Consider the following 21,737-nt stretch of genomic DNA (forward strand, 5'->3'; position numbering starts at 1 on the left):
CCTGATTTACGTCTGATTGGAGGTTTTCAGTGTCCTCTATGTTGTCTACTCTCATAAAAATCATAGTGTCATCTGCTATCTGATGATGTATCTGATGATACAGTACTATAGGCAGTGTCCTTGTCTATGTACGAAATGAGGAGGAGAAAAAGTACTGGAGCATGTAAGCGCAGTACCCTGGGGGACTGTGCTTGCTCCAGTACTTTTTCTCATCCTCATATCAGACATAGACAAGGACACAACCTATAGTACTGTATGAGAGTAGACAACATAGGGGACATGGCAAACCTCCAATCAGACGTAAATCAGGACTTTCTGTGGGCTACAGGAAATAATGAAAATTGTAGTAAAAACTACAAAAAAAAAAAATGGCCATCCTACTCATGAAAAACTCCCCAGACACCAAACAGAACCTGCTTGCTTGATACCTGCTTGATGGGGTTCTGGGAGTTCTTCTACTCCCCAAGCCCGGCCTGAGGGCCCAGGCTCGACTTGTGAGAGTTTGGTCCACCAGGCTGTTGCTTGGAGCGGCCCGCAGGCCCACATACCCACCACAGCCCAGTTGGTCCGGCACTCCTTGAAGAAAACAATCTAGTTTCCTCTTGAAGATGTCCACGGTTGTTCCTGTAATATTTCTGATGCTCGCTGGTAGGACGTTGAACAACCGTGGACCTCTGATGTTCATACAGTGTTCTCTGATTGTGCCCATGGCACCTCTGCTCTTCACTGGTTCTATTCTGCATTTTCTTTCATGTCGTTCACTTCAGTACGTTGTTATTTTACTGTGTAGATTTGGGACCTGTCCCTCCAGTATTTTACATGTGTATATTATTTGGTATCTCTCTCGTCTCATTTCTAGTGAGTACATTTGGAGAGCTTTGAGACGATCCCAATAATTTAGGTGCTTTATCTCGTCTATGCGTGCCGTATATGTATGCGACAGATTCGTGTTCTGTCATAGCTTTGTCACCTCACCCAAAACGTTTGTGCCATATCACCTCACCCAAAACGAATACAAGTATGAATGTATTTCATGTGTAAACAAAGTCTCTGAAAATGTAATAAGCATTACGAAACACGTTCCAGTGTCAGACCAGAGATAAAGAATGAATTTTGGAGAGTTAATTTATCAATTGCCCTCGACAGTGAAGAAGAACGTAAGAAATATTGAGAAGATTCGTGTTAGAATTATTTATCTTACCCTTTCGGTCATATTCAACAATAAATATATATATATATGTATGTATGTATGTATGTATGTATGTATGTATGTATGTATGTATGTATGTATATATATATATATATATATATATATATATATGTCGTACCTAATAGCCAGAACGCACTTCTCAGCCTACTATTCAAGGCCCGATTTGCCTAATAAGCCAAGTTTTCATGAATTAATGTTTTTTCGTCTACCTAACCTACCTAACCTAACCTAACCTAGCTTTTCTTGGCTACCTAACCTAACCTTACCTATAAATATAGGTTAGGTTAGGTTAGGTAGGGTTGGTTAGGTTCGGTCATATATCTACGTTAATTTTAACTCCAATAAAAAAAAATTGACCTCATACATAGAGAAAAGGGTAGCTTTATCATTTCATAAGAAAAAAATTATAGTAAATATATTAATTCAGGAAAACTTGGCTTATTAGGCAAATCGGGCCTTGAATAGTAGGCTGAGAAGTGAGTTCTGGCTACTAGGTACGACATATATATATATATATATATATATATATATATATATATTATTAAATATGACCGAAAAAGTAAGATTAATAATTCTAACACGAATTTTCTCAATCTTTCGTACATTTCTTTTCACTGTTGGAGGTAATTCAAAAATCAATTCTCCAAAATTCATTTTTATTTCTAGTCTGACGCGACACTTGAGCGCTTTTCCTAAAACTTATTACATTTTCAAAGACTTTACACATACACAACTGAATAGAACTTACATATCTCCGATTTGTTTATATCTACATTTGAGTGAGGTGGATGGGGTGAGGTGGTATTTAATAGGGTATTGTCTACAGGAAAGACTGCTACCAAAATATACTAATATATATATATATATATATATATATATATATATATATATATATGTCGTACCTAGTAGCCAGAACGCACTTTTTGGCCTACTATGCAAGGCCCGATTTGCCTAATAAGCCAAGTTTTCCTGAAATAATATATTTTCTCTAATTTTTTTCTTATGAAATGATAAAGCTACCCATTTCATTATGTATGAGGTCAATTTTTTTTTATTGGAGTTAAAATTAATGTAGATATATGACCGAACCTAACCAACCCTACCTAACCTAACCTAACCTATCTTTATAGGTTAGATTAGGTTAGGTAGCCGAAAAAGTTAGGTTAGGTTAGGTTAGGTAGGTTAGGTAGACATAAAACAATTCATAAAAACTTGGCTTATTAGGCAAATCGGGCCTTGCATAGTAGGCTGAGAAGTGCGTTCTGGCTACTAGGTACGACATATATATATATATATATATATATATATATATATATATATATATATATATATATATATATATATATATATATATATATATATATATAATATATTATGCGCCCTAGGAAAATTGCAGACAATTGGCGTGCAACCATACATTGCATATCCACCCTGCAAGCCACATACATCAACCTCTCTGTCGGCCAAGCAGGAGCTGCGGCAACAAACAGAGAAAGAGACAAGTCAATCAAGTATTGTACAGGGAATAGACCACTGGTACAACTTTGTTCCAATGAGGTCTGAGACCCTTGGTCCAGGGGAAGAGAGTGCAAGCAGGTTTTTTAAGGATCTTGGTTCCAGGCTCATTGAAACTACAAGAGACCATAGAGCACCAATGTTTTCTCTTCCAGCGCCTTAGTGTAGCAATCCAGAGGAAAAATGCCGTTGCATCCGCGTGTCTGCCTGGCGTCGGAAGGAATTCGAGAAATCTACAGCCTTCAGAAACAAACTTCCCCTTATTTTCCTCTAAATGTTCAGTTTTTGTAACCAATCAGACATGTAACTGTAACCAATCAGATATGTACCTGTATAATAAATTGTACAACATAAATATAAAAAAAGGGGTGGTAGAACTGAACACTCATAGTATTTAGAGTTAAATGTCAAGTTTTTCTCTGAATGCTCTTGTGTTCCCCTTCCAAGGCTTCAAGCTCCAAGACTACGGGGTAAAAAAAACTCATTTGCTGTAGACACAGTTTAAATATTACATAATGTGATCATGTCGAGATACCATAAACAAGTACTCACCTAGTTGTGCTTGCGGGGATTGAGTTTTGGCTCTTTGGTCCCGCCTCTCAACTGTCAATCAACGAGGGGAAAGTGTAGTGTATTTATTGCAACTTGATGCAGCATTGAAAGTAATGAATGCCTTTAGAAGGACCCCTGGTGGCTCCTTGAGTAACCTAAAAGGACCCACTAGAAAGACTTAATGTTGAAGAAATTGTGATAAATACTTGTTAACAATGTAGGGATACTGTGCTTACCTGGCAGTGGACAATGATGTGTGCATTAAATGATCGCATTTTGATTTAAAAGGCTCTTGACAGACAGGACACGTGTAGGGCTAACTCAGCAGGGCTCTTCCCTCGACTGCTGTCATCGTCCAACTTTCCCCTTCTTTCTTATATCATCTACTGCTGGCACTCTTTTTAAAATTGGCACTGGTGGTCACAGTTGTTAGTAAAGTTATGGCACTGCTATCTCAAGGGTGGACTTGGTGCCTCATGCTGATGGGCACCAAGGGCCACTTAATCCATTTTTGGCACTTTTTACAGAATTGGACGTAGAGCTACTTAATGTCACACTTAGTGGTGTGGTCAGACTTCTGTGTGACGACCCACTATAGTTCACCCCTGATGGCATAATTAAGTTTCTTTTGGATGGCCCACTTAACATAACACGGACAGAAGCTGGGGTAGCTGCTCCGAAGCAAAGGCCGGTAGCACTCACTGGGCTGTGTGAGGAGACTGGTAAATGTACAAACCTGTCCGTTAACTGGCACACGCACATCCCCACTTGGCACAATGTCTAACTTCTCCCAATCATTAGTGTCCAAAGGGCTTTCCTCTAGTTTCTCAGGTGATTTACAGTCTTCTCTGCCAGTCTCTCCTCCCTCTAGCTGCTCATCTGAAAGAAACATAACAATATAACACAAGTCATCACAGCACACTGTTCATCTAAAAGATATAACAATATAAACCTGAAATAAACCATCACAGGATGGTAATCACACACAAAATACGGCTTCCCTAAAACATGTTCACACGACCCACACGTCTCAACATGCGTGGCACAGAGATACCAATATGTAGCATAGAATAAATATAAGAAATTCATGATATTCATAGTGGAAACATCTAATTACTGTCTAAAATAATGAGAAAAAGATTAAACATGATGATTTTCAAAGAATTATTAACAGCATGATTATACTTGGGGTACAATCAACATTCAGTAATTGCTTAACTAAACAAGGATTTAATCATGAAACTTATATGATTATTTATTTATTTATTTATTTATATATACAAGAGTTGTTACATTCTTGTACAGCCACTAGCATGCGTAGTGCTTCAGGCAAGTCCTTATTCCTATGTTCCCCGGAATACGACCCGCCAAATCATTTAACAGCCAGGTACCCATTTTACTGTTTAATAAACAGAGGCTGCAGTTAAGGATTTGCACCCAGTAAATCCTCCCCGGTCAGGATACGAACCCAGGACAAAGCGCCCGAGTAACACCAGGCGAGTGTCTTACCACTATGCCACGGGGACTGCAAATTATTATACGCTCTTATACACGGGGATTATATAATTATTATCTATGATAAATACTGTGCAATATATATATTTTATTTATAATTATTACATGATCAGTCATTATAAGGGAGTTATATATAATTCATATAACAAATATAATTCCCAAAACTGTCACTACCATATTCAGCTTTCAATTATGAAACATTACATTTAATGTATGAACCTCACGCTTAAATATCATACAAAAGTACAACATTAATATAAAGTATGAGATTTAATATAAAGTATGACATTTAATATAAACATCATACAAAAGTCCAATATTTAATGTGTGTAAAACTTGAAGCAGACTCTCCATAACATACCCTGGTATAATCACGAGGGGAATATGTGGTGCAGTAAAGCACTTGTACTTAGTGACGGCAATGAACGAGATGCCCCCAACTCACTCCACCACAGGGGGTTACAGGGGAGGCCGGTGGCTGAGTGGACAACACACTGGACGCATGATCCTGTGGTCCCGGGTTCGATTCCCGGCGCTGGCGAGAAACAACGTGCAGAGTTTCTTTCACCCTGATGAGCCTGTTACCTAGCAGTAAATAGGTACCTGGGAGTTAGTCAGCTGTCATGGGCTGCTTCCTGGTGTGTGTGTGTGTGTGTGTGTGTGTGTGTGTGTGTGTGTGTGTGTGTGTGTGTGTGTGTGTGTGTGTGTGTGTGTGTATGTGTGTGGTGTTGGAATAAAAAAAAATAACAATAGTAGCTAGTAACAGTTGATTGACAGTTGAGAGGCGGGCCGAAAGAGCAGAGCTCAACCCCCGCAAGCACAACTAGGTGAATACAACTAGGTGAATACACCACCACTCCACCACCTCACACCACACCACACCACCACTCCACCACCACACCAGACCAAACTATTGATCATCAAACATAAGAGGTTTATATTTCAGATCACTGCAATGAGGCACTTAAACTATTGGATGAAAATGTTTATAAGTTATATACTGTATATGTCATCTATCCGGGGTATCCGGCTGCTTCCGGGTCTCTCTCTCTCTCTCATCTCTCTTCCTCTATCCCTCCTTCTCCCCTAACATCCCTTCTCTCTCCTCTCCTTCCATCTCTCCCTCCCTCCCTCTCTCTCTCTCTCTCTCTCTCTCTCTCTCTCTCTCTCTCTCTCTCTCTCTCTCTCTCTGTATCTCTCTCTGTATCTCTCTCTGTATCTCTCTCTCTCTCTGTATCTCTCTCTCTCTCTCTGTCTGTATGTCTCTCTCTCTCTCTCTGTATGTCTCTCTGTCTCTGTCTCTGTCTCTCTCTCTCAGAAAATGTTCTACAATAGCCCAAATGAACATGACAGTAGTAAGCATCAAAACTCTTTGGGAAACACAACCCTTCTTTTAATGCAGACTTCCACCATCAGTCACCCTAACCATCACACTCACCATAAGCACTATCATCCTTGTCATAACTAACATCATCCTCACCATAACCACCAATACTCACCATCACTCATTCACCTTCTGCTATAATCACCTTCACCATAATCACCAACACCCTCACTATAACCACCATTAGCCTCACCGTGACCACTATCACTCAACAGGAATCACTGGCAAGGTATAGGGAGATGGATCTATAACTTCCTAACCAACAGAACCCGTAATAGTCAACACAGTAAAATCCCAATCATGTACTGTGAAAAGCTCAGTCCCCAAAAGTACTTTTGGGGGCTGAGAACTGAGTACTTTTATGGGGGGACTTTTGAGGAAAAAGCTCGGTACTTTTACTTATCCTCATATCAGACATAGATATAGACAACAAATTATAGTACTATATCATTTGCAGAATACACTAGGATTTTCATGAAAGTAGACAATATAGAGGACACAGCAAACCTCCAATCTGATGTTAATCAGGTCTTTCAATGAGCCACAGATAATTTGATGTTTATGAAGATAAGTTCCAGTTCCTGCGATAAGGAAAAACAAAATCAAGACGGAAACCACATATAAAATACAGTCAAGCCACACTATTAATATTATTATTATTTGGTAAGCTAAATTCACACACAGTGCTAGTACTCATAGCTTTTAAACTTCCCAGATTTATGGCTAAAATTTTTGGATTTTATTTCCATAGCATGTATTATATCCACTATGGTCATCCATAGCATGTATTACATCCACTATGGTCGTCCATAGCATGTATTATATCCACTATGGTCGTCCATAGCATGTATTATATCCACTATGGTCGTCCATAGCATGTATTATATCCACTATGGTCATCCATAGCATGTATTACATCCACTATGGTCAACCATAGCATGTATTACATCCACTATGGTCAACCATAGCATGTATTACATCCACTATGGTCACCAGTTGGGTAACCACACTATTATAACAAAAGACAATATAGAAGAGCTGGGAGTAATGTCGGAAGGCCTAACTACCTTTAAAGAACACCATAAAGTAGCCGTGACGATGGCAAGCATAAAAGACAGGTTGGATAACAAGGACCTTCCAAACAAGGGACGCCATACTAATGATGATACTTTTCAAGACACTAGAGCTCTCTAGGGTGGAATATTGTTGCACTCTAACAGCCTCATTCACAGCCGGAGAAATTGCTGACCTGGAGACCCTCCAAAGATCCTTTATTGCTAGAATTCACTCTATAAGTCATCTTAATTATTGGGACCGATAACAAGTTCTAAATCTGTATTCCCTAGAGTCCAGGCGAGAGATACGTAATAATTTACACGTGGAAAATATTAGAGGGGCTGGTCCCAAACCTGCACACAGAAATAACATCACATGAGACCAGAAGACATGGCAGGATGTGCAGAATACCCCCGTTGAAGAGCAGAGGTGCAACTGGTACTCTGAGAGAGAACTATCAACATCAGAGGCCCGAGACTGTTCAACACGCTTCCACTACACATAAGGGGCATAACTGGCCGACCCCTCACAGTGTTCAAGAGAGAACTGGATACACACTTCCAAAGAATACCTGATCAACCAGGCTGTGACTCATACGTCAGGCTGCGAGCAGCCGCGTCCAACAGCCTGGTTGACCAGTCCGGCAACCAGGAGGCCTGACCGGAGACCGGGCCGCGGGGCCCTTGACCCCTGGAAGCTACAACAGAAACAGTAGTCACCATCATACATCATAACCACCATGACCCTAACTATTACCACCATAACCACCACCACTCACCATAACCACCATCACTCACCATTACCATCACCCTAACTCACCATCTTCATCACTCACCATACTCATCACTGACCATAAGCATCAGCATCACTCACCATACTCATCACCATCATTTACCATAATCATCACCCCACTCACCATCACCACCACTTTCCATCAACACCACTCACCACCACTCACCATAACTCACCATCACCATCACTCACCATCACCATCACTCACCATAAGCATCACTCACCATCACCATCACTCACCATCACCACTCACCATAAGCATCACTCACCATCACCATCACTCACCATAAGCATCCCTAAGCATCACCATCACCACCACTCACCATAACCATCACCACCATACACCAACACCACCACTCACCATACTCATCACCCTCACTCACTATCACCACCACACACCATCACCATCACTCACCATACTCACCACCACTCACCATCACCCTCACTCACTATCACCACCACACACCATCACCATCACTCACCATACTCATCACCCTCACTCACCATACTCACCACCACTCACCATCACCCTCACTCACTATCACCACCACACACCATCACTCACCATACTCATCACCCTAACTCACCATCACCACCACTCACCATCACCATCACTCACCATACTCACCACCACTCACCATCACCCTCACTCACTATCACCACCACACACCATCACTCACCATACTCATCACCCTCACTCACTATCACCACCACTCACCATCACCATCACTCACCATACTCCTCACCACTCACCATCACCCTCACTCACTATCACCACCACACACCATCACTCACCATACTCATCACCCTCACTCACTATCACCACCACTCACCATCACCATCACTCACCATACTCATCACCCTCACTCACTATCACCACCACTCACCATCACCATCACTCACCATACTCATCACCATCACCACGTGCACACAGGGCCACGCGCCACGATCAATACACGCCCTTTCACCAGTTGTACACGCGCGCACCGTGCACACACACACACCTACACGTGCACACGACCACGCCCTCATGTACGTCCATGAGCGGCTGTGGTCCTTGTCCACACCTGCGCGCGCACCTGCCCAGGCGGGTCTCAGGAGCACGCGCCCAACCCTGCAACCCCCACCCAGGGGAGTACACACACACACACACACACACACACACACACACACACACACACACACACACACACACACGCACGCACGCACGCACGCACGCACGCACACACACACACACACACTACGAGGATACTACTACTACTACTACTACTACTACTACTACTACTACTACTACTACTACTACAAGTGTCGTGCGGCCATTTAAACTCATTCATAAATTAGGAGGTATGGAGAGGGGCGGACAACTAGCGTGGGAGTACGTACAAAAATTTTGGTCATACTTGGAGAACCTCCCGAGGTCTATATGTAAATAACGTATGTGAGACCAGTTCTTGAGAATGCAGCCCCTCCGGCCAGGAATCTCGACCTACAGAAACTAAAAAGTGTTAAGATATGCAAGTGATTAGAGCTGTAGTGTACCTGAACTGTACCTGGAGTGGGATCTGAATTATTTTCTACTGCCCAAGGACCAGATTCACGAAGCAGTTACGCAAACACTTACGAACGCGTACATCTTTTCACAATATTTGACGGCTTTGTTTACAATTTTTTGGCGCCATCCCCGACGCTACATCTATTGGCTGAATGTTGACGATAGAAAGGCTTACATGGGGAGGTGACCTGGGTGGTGACCTGGGGAGGTGATCTGGGAGGTGACCTGGGTGGTGACCTGGGGAGGTGATCTGGGAGGTGACCTGGGTGGTGACCTGGGGAGGTGATCTGGGAGGTGACCTGGGTGGTGACCTGGGGAGGTGACCTGGGTGGTGACCTGGGTGGTGACCTGGGTGGTGACCTGGGGAGGTGACCTGGGTGGTGACCTGGGTGGTGACCTGGGGAGGTGACCTGGGTGGTGACCTGGGGAGGTGATCTGGGAGGTGACCTGGGTGGTGACCTGGGTGGTGACCTGGGGAGGTGACCTGGGTGGTGACCTGGGTGGTGACCTGGGGAGGTGACCTGGGTGGTGACCTGGGGAGGTGACCTGGGAGGTGACCTGGGTGGTGACCTGGGTGGTGACCTGGGGAGGTGATCTGGGGAGGTGACATAGGAGTGTCCAGCAGAGGGAGAGTGTTCGTGTCTGCCGTCCAAGGTGTCGGAGGAGGGGGGGGAGGGGATGGGTTGTTGGGCGGAAACAGTGATGTAGTGTCAGCATGTTGGTTATGCTGCATGATACAACGGTGGGCTGACCTCTGGCAACCCCCCCCCCCTCCCCCCACTAGTGCAACACCTCCCTGACAAAGAATCAACGTTTATAAAGATTCCTTGTGTGTTTACTGCTTAAAGCATTATCTTAAGTCCAGTAAAGTTGCTACCTGGTTGATGCGGTTCTGGGAGTTCTACTCCCCAAGCCCGGCCCGAGGCCAGACTTGACTTGTGAGAGTTTGGTCCACCAGGCTGTTGCTTGAAGCAGCCCGCAGGTCCACATATCCACCACAGCCCGGTTGGTCCGGCACTCCTTGAAGGAAACAATCTAGTTTCCTCTTGAAGATGTCCACGGTTGTTCCGGCAATATTTCTTATGCTCGCTGGGAGGACGTTGAACAACCGTGGACCTCTGATGTTTATACAGTGTTCTCTGATTGTGCCCATGGCACCTCTGCTCTTCACTGGTTCTATTCTGCATTTTCTTCCATATCGTTCACTCCGGTACGTTGTTATTTTACTGTGTAGATTAGGGACCTGACCCTCCAGTATCTTCCAGGTGTATATTATTTGGTATCTCTCTCGTCTCCTTTCTAGTGAGTACATTTGGAAAGACTTGAGACGATCCCAATAACTTAGGTGTTTTATCTCGTCTATGCGTGCCGTATATGTTCTCTGTATTCCCTCTATTTCAGCAATCTCTCCTGCTCTTAAGGGGAAAGTGAGTACTGAGCAGTACTCAAGACGGGACAGCACAAGTGACTTGAAGAGTACAACCATTGTGATGGGATCCCTGGATTTGAAGGTTCTCGTAATCCATCCGATCATTTTTCTGGCTGTCGCAATATTTGCTTTGTTATGCTCCTTAAACGTTAGATCGTCGGACATCATTATTCCCAAATCCTTGACGTGCTGTTTTTCTACTATGGGAAGATTCGATTGTGTTTTGTACCCTGTATTATGTTTCAGATCCTCATTTTTGCCGTACCTGAGTACCTGGAATTTATCACTGTTAAACATCATGTTATTTTCTGCTGCCCAATCGAAAACTTTGTTGACATCTGCTTGTAATTTTTCAACGTCTTCAGCAGAGGTAATTTTCATGCTGATTTTTGTGTCATCTGCGAAGGATGACACGAAGCTGTGGCGTGTATTTTTGTCTATATCAGATATGAGAGTAAGGAACAGTAGCGGTACAAGGACTGTACCTTGAGGTACTGAGTTTTTAACTGCGTTTGGACTCGATTTTATCTGATTGACTGTTACTCTTTGTGTTCTGTTTGACAGGAAATTGAGTATCCAGCGGCCTACTTTACCAGTTTTTTTCCATTGACCTCATTTTGTGAGCTATCACCCCATGGTCACATTTGTCGAACGCCTTTGCAAAGTCTGTGTATACAACATCTGCATTTTGCGTTTCTTCTAGGGCTTCTGTGATTTTGTCATAGTGGTTGAGTAACTGTGACAGACAGGATCTGCCCTCTCTAAATCCATGTTGTCCTGGATTGTGCAACTCATTATTTTCCATAAAACTAGAAAGTTGATTCCTAATCACTCTTTCAAACACTTTTATTATGTGTGATGTTAGTGCAACTGGCCTGTAATTTTTTGCCAAGGGTTTACTCCCCCCTTGTGCAACGGAGCTATATCTGCGGATTTAAGTGCTGCTGGTATCTCCCCTGTATCCAGGCTCTTTCTCCATATTACGCTGAGTGCTCTCGCTACTGGTACTTTACATTTCTTATGATTATTGAATTCCACGAGTCGGGCCCAGGAGCTGAGTGCATGGGCATATTGTCAATTTCTCTTTCAAAGTCTTCCGAATTTGTGGTAATATCCGTTATATTATCTGCAGCTTAAATGTCATTCATAAAGAAGCTGTCTGGGTCATCAACTTTCATGTTTATTGGTGTGCTAAACATAGCCTCATACTGGCTTCTTAGAATTTCACTAATCTCTTTGTTGTCCTCTGTGTACGTGCCTTCATTTGTAATTAACGGTCCAATACTGGTCGAGGTTTTGGATTTTGATTTTGCGTATGTGAAAAAATATTTCGGATTTTTCTTTATCTCTTGTATAGCTTTCTGTTCCAATTCCATTTCCTCCGACTCATATGATTGCTTCAACGTTTGTTCTATTTCTTCGATCTCCCTGCTTAGGCTTATTTTCTAGGCTAGGTGTGGGGGTGGAAGTGGTGCAGGTGTGGGGGTGGAGGTGGTGCAGGTGTGGGGGTGGAGGTGGTGCAGGTGTGGGGGTGGAGGTGGTGCAGGTGTGGGGGTGGAGGTGGTGCAGGTGTGGGGGTGGAGGTGGTGCAGGTGTGGGGGTGGAGGTGGTGCAGGAGTGGGGGTGGAGGTGGGGCAGGTGTGGGGGTGGAGGTGGTGCAGGTGTGGGGGTGGAGGTGGGGCAGGTGTATGGGTGTAGGTGGTGAAGGTGTGGGGGGAGGTGGTGCAGATGTGGGGGGAGGTGGTGCAGGTATGAGGGCGGAGGTAGTGCAGGTGTGGGGAAGTAGGTGGAGCAGGTGTGGGGGGAGGTGGTGCAGGTGTGGGGGTGTAGGTGTGGGGGTGGAAGTGATGCAGGTGTGGGGGTGGATGTAGTGCATGTGTGGGGGTGGTGCAGGTGTGGGGGTAGAGGTGATGCAGGGTGTGGGGGTGGAGGTAGTGCATGTGGGGGGGTGCAGGTGTGGGGGTGGAGGTGATGCAGGTGTGGGGGTGGAGGTGATGCAGGTGTGGGGGTGGAGGTAGTGCATGTGTGGGGGTGGAGGTGGTGCAGGTGCGGGGGTGGAGGTGGTGCAGGTGCGGGGGTGGAGGTGGTGCAGGTGTTGGGGTGGAGGTGGTGCAGGTGTGGGGGGGAGGAGGTGGTGCAGGTGTGGGGGTGGAGGTGGGGCAGGTGTATGAGTGTAGGTGGTGAAGGTGTGGGGGTGGAGGTGGTGCAGGTGTGGGGGGAGGTGGTGCAGGTGTGGGGGTGGAGGAGATGCAGGTGTGGGGGTGGAGGTGGTGCAGGTGTGGGGGTGGAAGTGGTGCAGGTGTGGGATGGAGGTGGTGTAGGTGTGGGGGTGGAGGTGGTGCAGGTATGGGGGGTGGAGGTGGTACAGGTATGGGGGGTGGATGTGGTGCAGGTGTGGAGGGTGGAGGTGGTGCAGGTGTGGGAGATTTGGTGAGGGAGGTGGTGCAGGTGTGGAGGTGCAGGTTTGGGGTGGAGGTGGTGCAAGTGTGGGAGGTTTGGTGAGGGAGGTGGTGCAGGTGTGGAGGTGCAGGTTTGGGGGTGGAGGTGGTGTGGGTAGAGGTGGTGCAGGTGTGGGAGTGGAGGTGGGGCAGGTGTATGGGTGTAGGTGGTGAAGGTGTGGGGGTGGAGGTGGTGCAGGTATGAGGGTGGAGGTAGTGCAGGTGTGGGGAAGTAGGTGGTGCAGGTGTGGGGGAGGTGGTGCAGGTGTGGGGGTGGAGGTAGTGCAGGTGTGAGGGTGTAGGTGTGGGGGTGGAGGTGTGGGGGTGGAGGTTGTGGGGGTGGAGGTGATGCAGGTGTGGGGGTAGAGGTAGTGCATGTGTGGGGGTGTTGGTGGTGCAGGTGTGGGGGTAGGTGGTGCAGGTGTGGGGGTGGAGGAGGTGCAGGTGTGGGGGTGGAGGTGGTGTAGGTGTGGGGGTGGAAGTGGTGCAGGTGTAGGAATGAAAGTTGTGCAGAAGTGGGAGGAGGTGGAGCAGGTGTGGGGGGAGGTGGTGCAGGTGTGGGGGGGTGGAGATGGTGCAGGTGTGGAGGTGGTGCAGGTGTGGGGGTGGAAGTGGTGCAGGTGTGGGGGTGGAAGTGGTGCAGGTGTGGGATGGAGGTGGTGCAGGTGTGGGAGTGGACGTGGTGCAGGTATAGGGGGTGGAGGAGGTGCAGGTATGGGGGTGGAGGTGGTGGTGTGGGGGGGTGGAGGTGTGGGGGGGAGGTGGTGCAGGTGTGAAGGTGGAGGTGGTGCAGGTGTGGGGGGTGGAGGTGGTGCAGGTGTGGGGGGAGGTGGTGCAGGTGTGGGGGCAGGAGTGCCACTTGGCACTCTTCCCCTGGTGGTAGTGCCGGGTTCGTGGCACCGCACGCGCGATCAATACACCACCCTACTATACACCCATACACCACCCTACTATACACCCATACACCACCCTATTATACACCCATACACCACCCCTACTATACACCCATACACCACCCTACTATACACCCATACACCACCCTATTATACACCCATACACCACCCTACTATACACCCATACACCACCCTACTATACACCCATACACCACCCCTACTATACACCCATACACCACCCCTACTATACACCCATACACCACCCCTACTATACACCCATACACCACCCCTACTATACACCCATACACCCCCTACTATACACCCATACACCACCCTACTATACACCCCATACACCACCCTACTATACACCCATACACCACCCTACTATACACCCATACACCACCCTACTATACACCCATACACCACCCTACTATACACCCATACACCACCCCTACTATACACCATACACCACCCCTACTATACCCATACACCACCCCTACTATACACCCATACACCACCCTACTATACACCCATACACCACCCTACTATACACCCATACACCACCCTACTATACACCCATACACACCCTACTATACACCCATACACCACCCTACTATACACCCATACACCACCCTACTATACACCCATACACCACCCTACTATACACCCATACACCACCCCTACTATACACCCATACACCACCCTACTACTATACACCCATACACCACCCTACTATACACCCATACACCACCCCTACTATACACCCATACACCACCCTACTATACACCCATACACCACCCCTACTATACACCCATACACCACCCTACTATACACCCATACACCACCCTACTATACACCCATACACCACCCTACTATACACCCATACACCACCCTACTATACACCCATACCACCCCTACTATACACCCATACACCACCCTACTATACACCCATACACCACCCTACTATACACCCATACACCACCCCTACTATACACCCATACACTACCCTACTATACACCCATACACACCCCTACTATACACCCATACACCACCCTACTATACACCCCCTACTATACACCATACACCACCTACTATACACCCATACACCACCCTACTATACACCCATACACACCCCTACTATACACCCATACACCACCCTACTATACACCCATACACCACCCTACTATACACCCATACACCACCCTACTATACACCCATACACCACCCCTACTATACCCCATACACCACCCTACTATACACCCATACACACCCCTACTATACACCCATACACCACCCTACTATACACCCATACACCACCCTACTATACACCCATACACCACCCTACTATACACCCATACACCACCCTACTATACACCCATACACCACCCTACTATACACCCATACACCCCTACTATACACCCATACACACCCCTACTATACACCATACACCACCCTACTATACACCCATACACCACCCTACTATACACCCATACACCACCCTACTATACACCCATACACCACCCTACTATACACCCATACACCACCCCTACTATACACCCATACACCACCCTACTATACACCCATACACCACCCCTACTATACACCCATACACCACCCTACTATACACCCATACACCACCCCTACTATACACCCATACACCACCCTACTATACACCCATACACCACCCTACTATACACCCATACACCACCCTACTATACACCCATACACCACCCTACTATACACCCATACACCACCCCTACTATACACCCATACACCACCCTACTATACACCCATACACCACCCTACTATACACCCATACACCACCCTACTATACACCCATACACCACCCTACTATACACCCATACACCACCCTACTATACACCCATACACCACCCTACTATACACCCATACCACCCTACTATACACCCATACACCCCCCTACTATACACCCATACACCACCCTACTACACCCATACACCACCCTACTATACACCCATACACCACCCTACTATACACCCATACACCACCCTACTATACACCATACACCACCCTACTATACACCCATACACTACCCCCTACTATACACCCATACACCACCCTACTATACACCCATACACCACCCTACTATACACCCATACACCACCCTACTATACACCCATACACCACCCTACTATACACCCATACACCACCCCTACTATACACCCATACACCACCCTACTATACACCCATACACCACCCCTACTATACACCCATACACCACCCTACTATACACCCATACACCACCCTACTATACACCCATACACCACCCTACTATACACCATACACCACCCTACTATACACCCATACACCACCCTACTATACACCCATACACCACCCTACTATACACCCATACACACCCCTACTATACACCCATACACCACCCTACTATACACCCATACACCACCCCTACTATACATCCCATACACCACCCTACTATACACCCATACACCACCCCTACTATACACCCATACACCCACCCTACTATACACCCATACACCACCCTACTATACACCCATACACCACCCTACTATACACCCATACACCACCCTACTATACACCCATACACCACCCCTACTATAACCCATACACCACCCTACTATACACCCATACACCACCCTACTATACACCCATACACCACCCTACTATACACCCATACACACCCTACTATACACCCATACACCACCCCTACTATACACCATACACCACCCCTACTATACACCCATACACCACCCTACTATACACCCATACACCACCCTACTATCACACCAGTACACCACCCTACTATACACCCATACACACCCTACTATACACCCATACACCACCCTACTATACACCCATACACCACCCTACTATACACCCATACACCACCCTACTATACACCCATACACCACCCTACTATACACCCATACACCACCCTACTATACACCCATACACCACCCCTACTATACACCCATACACCACCCTACTATACACCCATACACACCCTACTATACACCCATACACCACCCTACTATACACATACACACCCCCCTACTATACACCCATACACCACCCTACTATACACCCATACACTACCTACTATACACCCAACACCACCCTACTATACACCCATACACCACCCTACTATACACCCATACACCACCCTACTATACACCCATACACCACCCTACTATACACCCATACCCACCCTACTATACACCCATACACCACCCTACTATACACCCATACACCACCCTACTATACACCCATACACCACCCTACTATACACCATACACACCCCCTACTATACACCCATACACCACCCCTACTATACACCCATACACACCCTACTATACACCCATACACCACCCCTACTATACACCCATACACCACCCTACTATACACCCATACACCACCCTACTATACACCATACACCACCCTACTATACACCCATACACCACCCTACTATACACCCATACACACCCCTACTATACACCCATACACCACCCTACTATACACCCATACACCACCCTACTATACACCCATACACCACCCCTACTATACACCCATACACCACCCTACTATACACCCATACACCACCCTACTATACACCCATACACCACCCTACTATACACCCATACACCACCCTACTATACACCCATACCACCCTACTATACACCCATACCCACCCTACTATACACCCATACACCACCCCTACTATACACCCATACACCACCCCTACTATACACCCATACACCACCCTACTATACACCCATACACCACCCTACTATACACATACACCACCCTACTATACACCATACACCACCCTACTATACACCCATACACTACCCCTACTATACACCCATACACCACCCCTACTATACACCCATACACCACCCCTACTATACACCCATACACCACCCTACTATACACCATACACCACCCTACTATACACCCATACACCACCCTACTATACACCCATACACACCCTACTATACACCCATACACCACCCCTACTATACACCCATACACCACCCTACTATACACCCATACACCACCCCTACTATACACCCCATACACCACCCTACTATACACCCATACACCACCCTACTATACACCCATACACCACCCTACTATACACCATACACCACCCCTACTATACACCCATACACCACTACTACACCCATACACACCCTACTAACACCATACACCACCTACTATACACCCATACACCACCCTACTATACACCCATACACCACCCTACTATACACCCATACACCACCCCTACTATACACCCATACACCACCCTACTATACACCCATACACCACCCTACTACACCCATACACCACCCCTACTATACACCCATACACCACCCTACTATACACCCATACACCACCCTACTATACACCCATACACCACCCCTACTATACACCCATACACCACCCTACTATACACCCATACACCACCCCTACTATACACCCATACACCACCCTACTATACACCCATACACCACCCCTACTATACACCCATACACCACCTACTATACACCCATACACCACCCTACTATACACCCATACACCACCCCTACTATACACCCATACACCACCCTACTATACACCCATACACCACCCTACTATACACCCATACACCACCCTACTATACACCCATACACCACCCCTACTATACACCCATACACCACCCTACTATACACCCACACCACCCCTACTATACACCCATACACCACCCTACTAACACCCATACACCACCCTACTATACACCCATACACCACCCTACTATACACCCATACACCACCCTACTATACACCCATACACCACCCCTACTATACACCCATACACCACCCTACTATACACCCATACACCACCCTACTATACACCCATACACCACCCTACTATACACCCATACACACCCCTACTATACACCCATACACCACCCTACTATACACCCATACACCACCCTACTATACACCCATACACCACCCTACTATACACCCATACACCACCCTACTATACACCCATACACCACCCCTACTATACACCCATACACCACCCTACTATACACCCATACACCACCCTACTATACACCCATAACCACCCTACTATACACCCATACACCACCCTACTATACACCCATACCCACCCTACTATACACCCATACACACCCTACTATACACCCATACACCACCCTACTATACACCCATACACCACCCTACTATACACCATACACCACCCTACTATACACCCATACACCACTATACACCCATACACCACCCCTACTATACATCCATACACCACCCTACTATACACCCATACACCACCCTACTAACACCCATACACCACCCTACTATACACCCATACACCACCCTACTATACACCCATACACCACCCCTACTATACACCATACACCACCCTACTATACACCCATACACCACCTACTATACACCCATACACCACCCTACTATACACCCATACACCACCCTACTATACACCCATACACCACCCTACTATACACCCATACACCACCCTACTATACACCATAACACCACCCTACTATACACCCATACACCACCCCTACTATACACCCATACACCACCCTACTATACACCCATACACCACCCTACTATACACCCATACACCCCTACTATACACCCATACACCACTACTATACACCCATACACCACCCTACTATACACCCATACACCACCCTACTATACACCCATACACACCTACTATACACCCATACACCACCCTACTATACACCCATACACCACCCTACTATACACCCATACACCACCCTACACCCATACACCACCCCTACTATACACCCATACACCACCCCTAATACACCCATACACCACCTACTATACACCCATACACCACCCTACTATACACCCATACACCACCCCTACTATACACCCATACACCACCCTACTATACACCATACACCACCTACTATACACCCATACACCACCCTACTATACACCCATACACCACCCTACTATACACCCATACACCACCCTACTATACACCCATACACCACCCTACTATACACCATACACCACCCTACTATACACCCATACACCACCCTACTATACACCCATACACCACCCTACTATACACCCATACACCACCCTACTATACACCCATACACCACCCTACTATACACCCATACACCACCCTACTATACACCCATACACCACCCTACTTATACACCCATACACCACCCTACTATACACCCATACACCACCCCTACTATACCCCATACACCACCCTACTATACACCCATACACCCACCCTACTATACACCCATACACCACCCTACTATACACCCATACACCACCCTACTATACACCCATACACCCCCTACTATACACCCATACACCACCCCTACTATACACCCATACACCACCCCTACTATACACCCATACACCACCCTACTATACACCCATACACCACCCTACTATACACCATACACCACCCTACTATACACCCATACACCACCCTACTATACACCCATACACCACCCCTACTATACACCCATACACCACCCCTACTATACACCCATACACCACCACTATACACCCATACACCACCCTACTATACACCCATACACCACCCCTACTATACACCCATACACCACCCTACTATACACCATACACCACCCTACTATACACCCATACACCACCCCTACTATACACCCATACACCACCCTACTATACACCCATACACCACCCCTACTATACACCCATACACCCCTACTATACACCCATACACCACCCCTACTATACACCCATACACCACCCCTACTATACACCCATACACCACCCCACTATACACCCATACACCACCCTACTATACACCCATACACCACCCTACTATACACCCATACACCACCCCTACTATACACCCATACACCACCCTACTATACACCCATACACCACCCTACTATACACCCATACACCACCCTACTATACACCCAGTACACCACCGCCTACTATACACCATACACCACCCTACTATTACACCCATACACCACCCTACGATACACCCATACACCACCCTACTATACACCCATAGCACCACCCTACTATGACACCCATACACCACCCTACTAGACACCCATACACCACCCTACTATACACCCATACACCACCCGTACTATACCACCATACACCACCCTAACTATACACCCATACACCACCCTACTATACACCCATACACCACCCTACTATACACCCATACACCACCCCTACTATACACCCATACACCACCCCTACTATACACCCATACACCACCCCTACTATACACCCATACACCACCCTACTATACACCCATACACCACCCCTACTATACACCCATACACCA

The 21,737-nt window shown here is 46.6% G+C and overlaps 1 protein-coding gene across 1 annotated transcript in view; it reads right to left on the reverse strand.

The window, feature by feature from the left end:
* Positions 1–21,737, reverse strand: part of LOC123758011 (zinc finger protein 236) — a 135,421-nt gene that overhangs the window by 76,143 nt on the left and 37,541 nt on the right. Inside the window, 5 exon segments of the mRNA XM_069338904.1 lie at positions 3,514–3,549; positions 3,552–3,731; positions 3,733–3,778; positions 3,780–4,009; positions 4,011–4,156. Coding sequence (XP_069195005.1) covers positions 3,514–3,549; positions 3,552–3,731; positions 3,733–3,778; positions 3,780–4,009; positions 4,011–4,156 — 638 coding nt within the window.

This window comes from Procambarus clarkii, chromosome 40, assembly GCF_040958095.1.
Source record: "Procambarus clarkii isolate CNS0578487 chromosome 40, FALCON_Pclarkii_2.0, whole genome shotgun sequence".
NCBI classification, from domain to species: domain Eukaryota; kingdom Metazoa; phylum Arthropoda; class Malacostraca; order Decapoda; family Cambaridae; genus Procambarus; species Procambarus clarkii.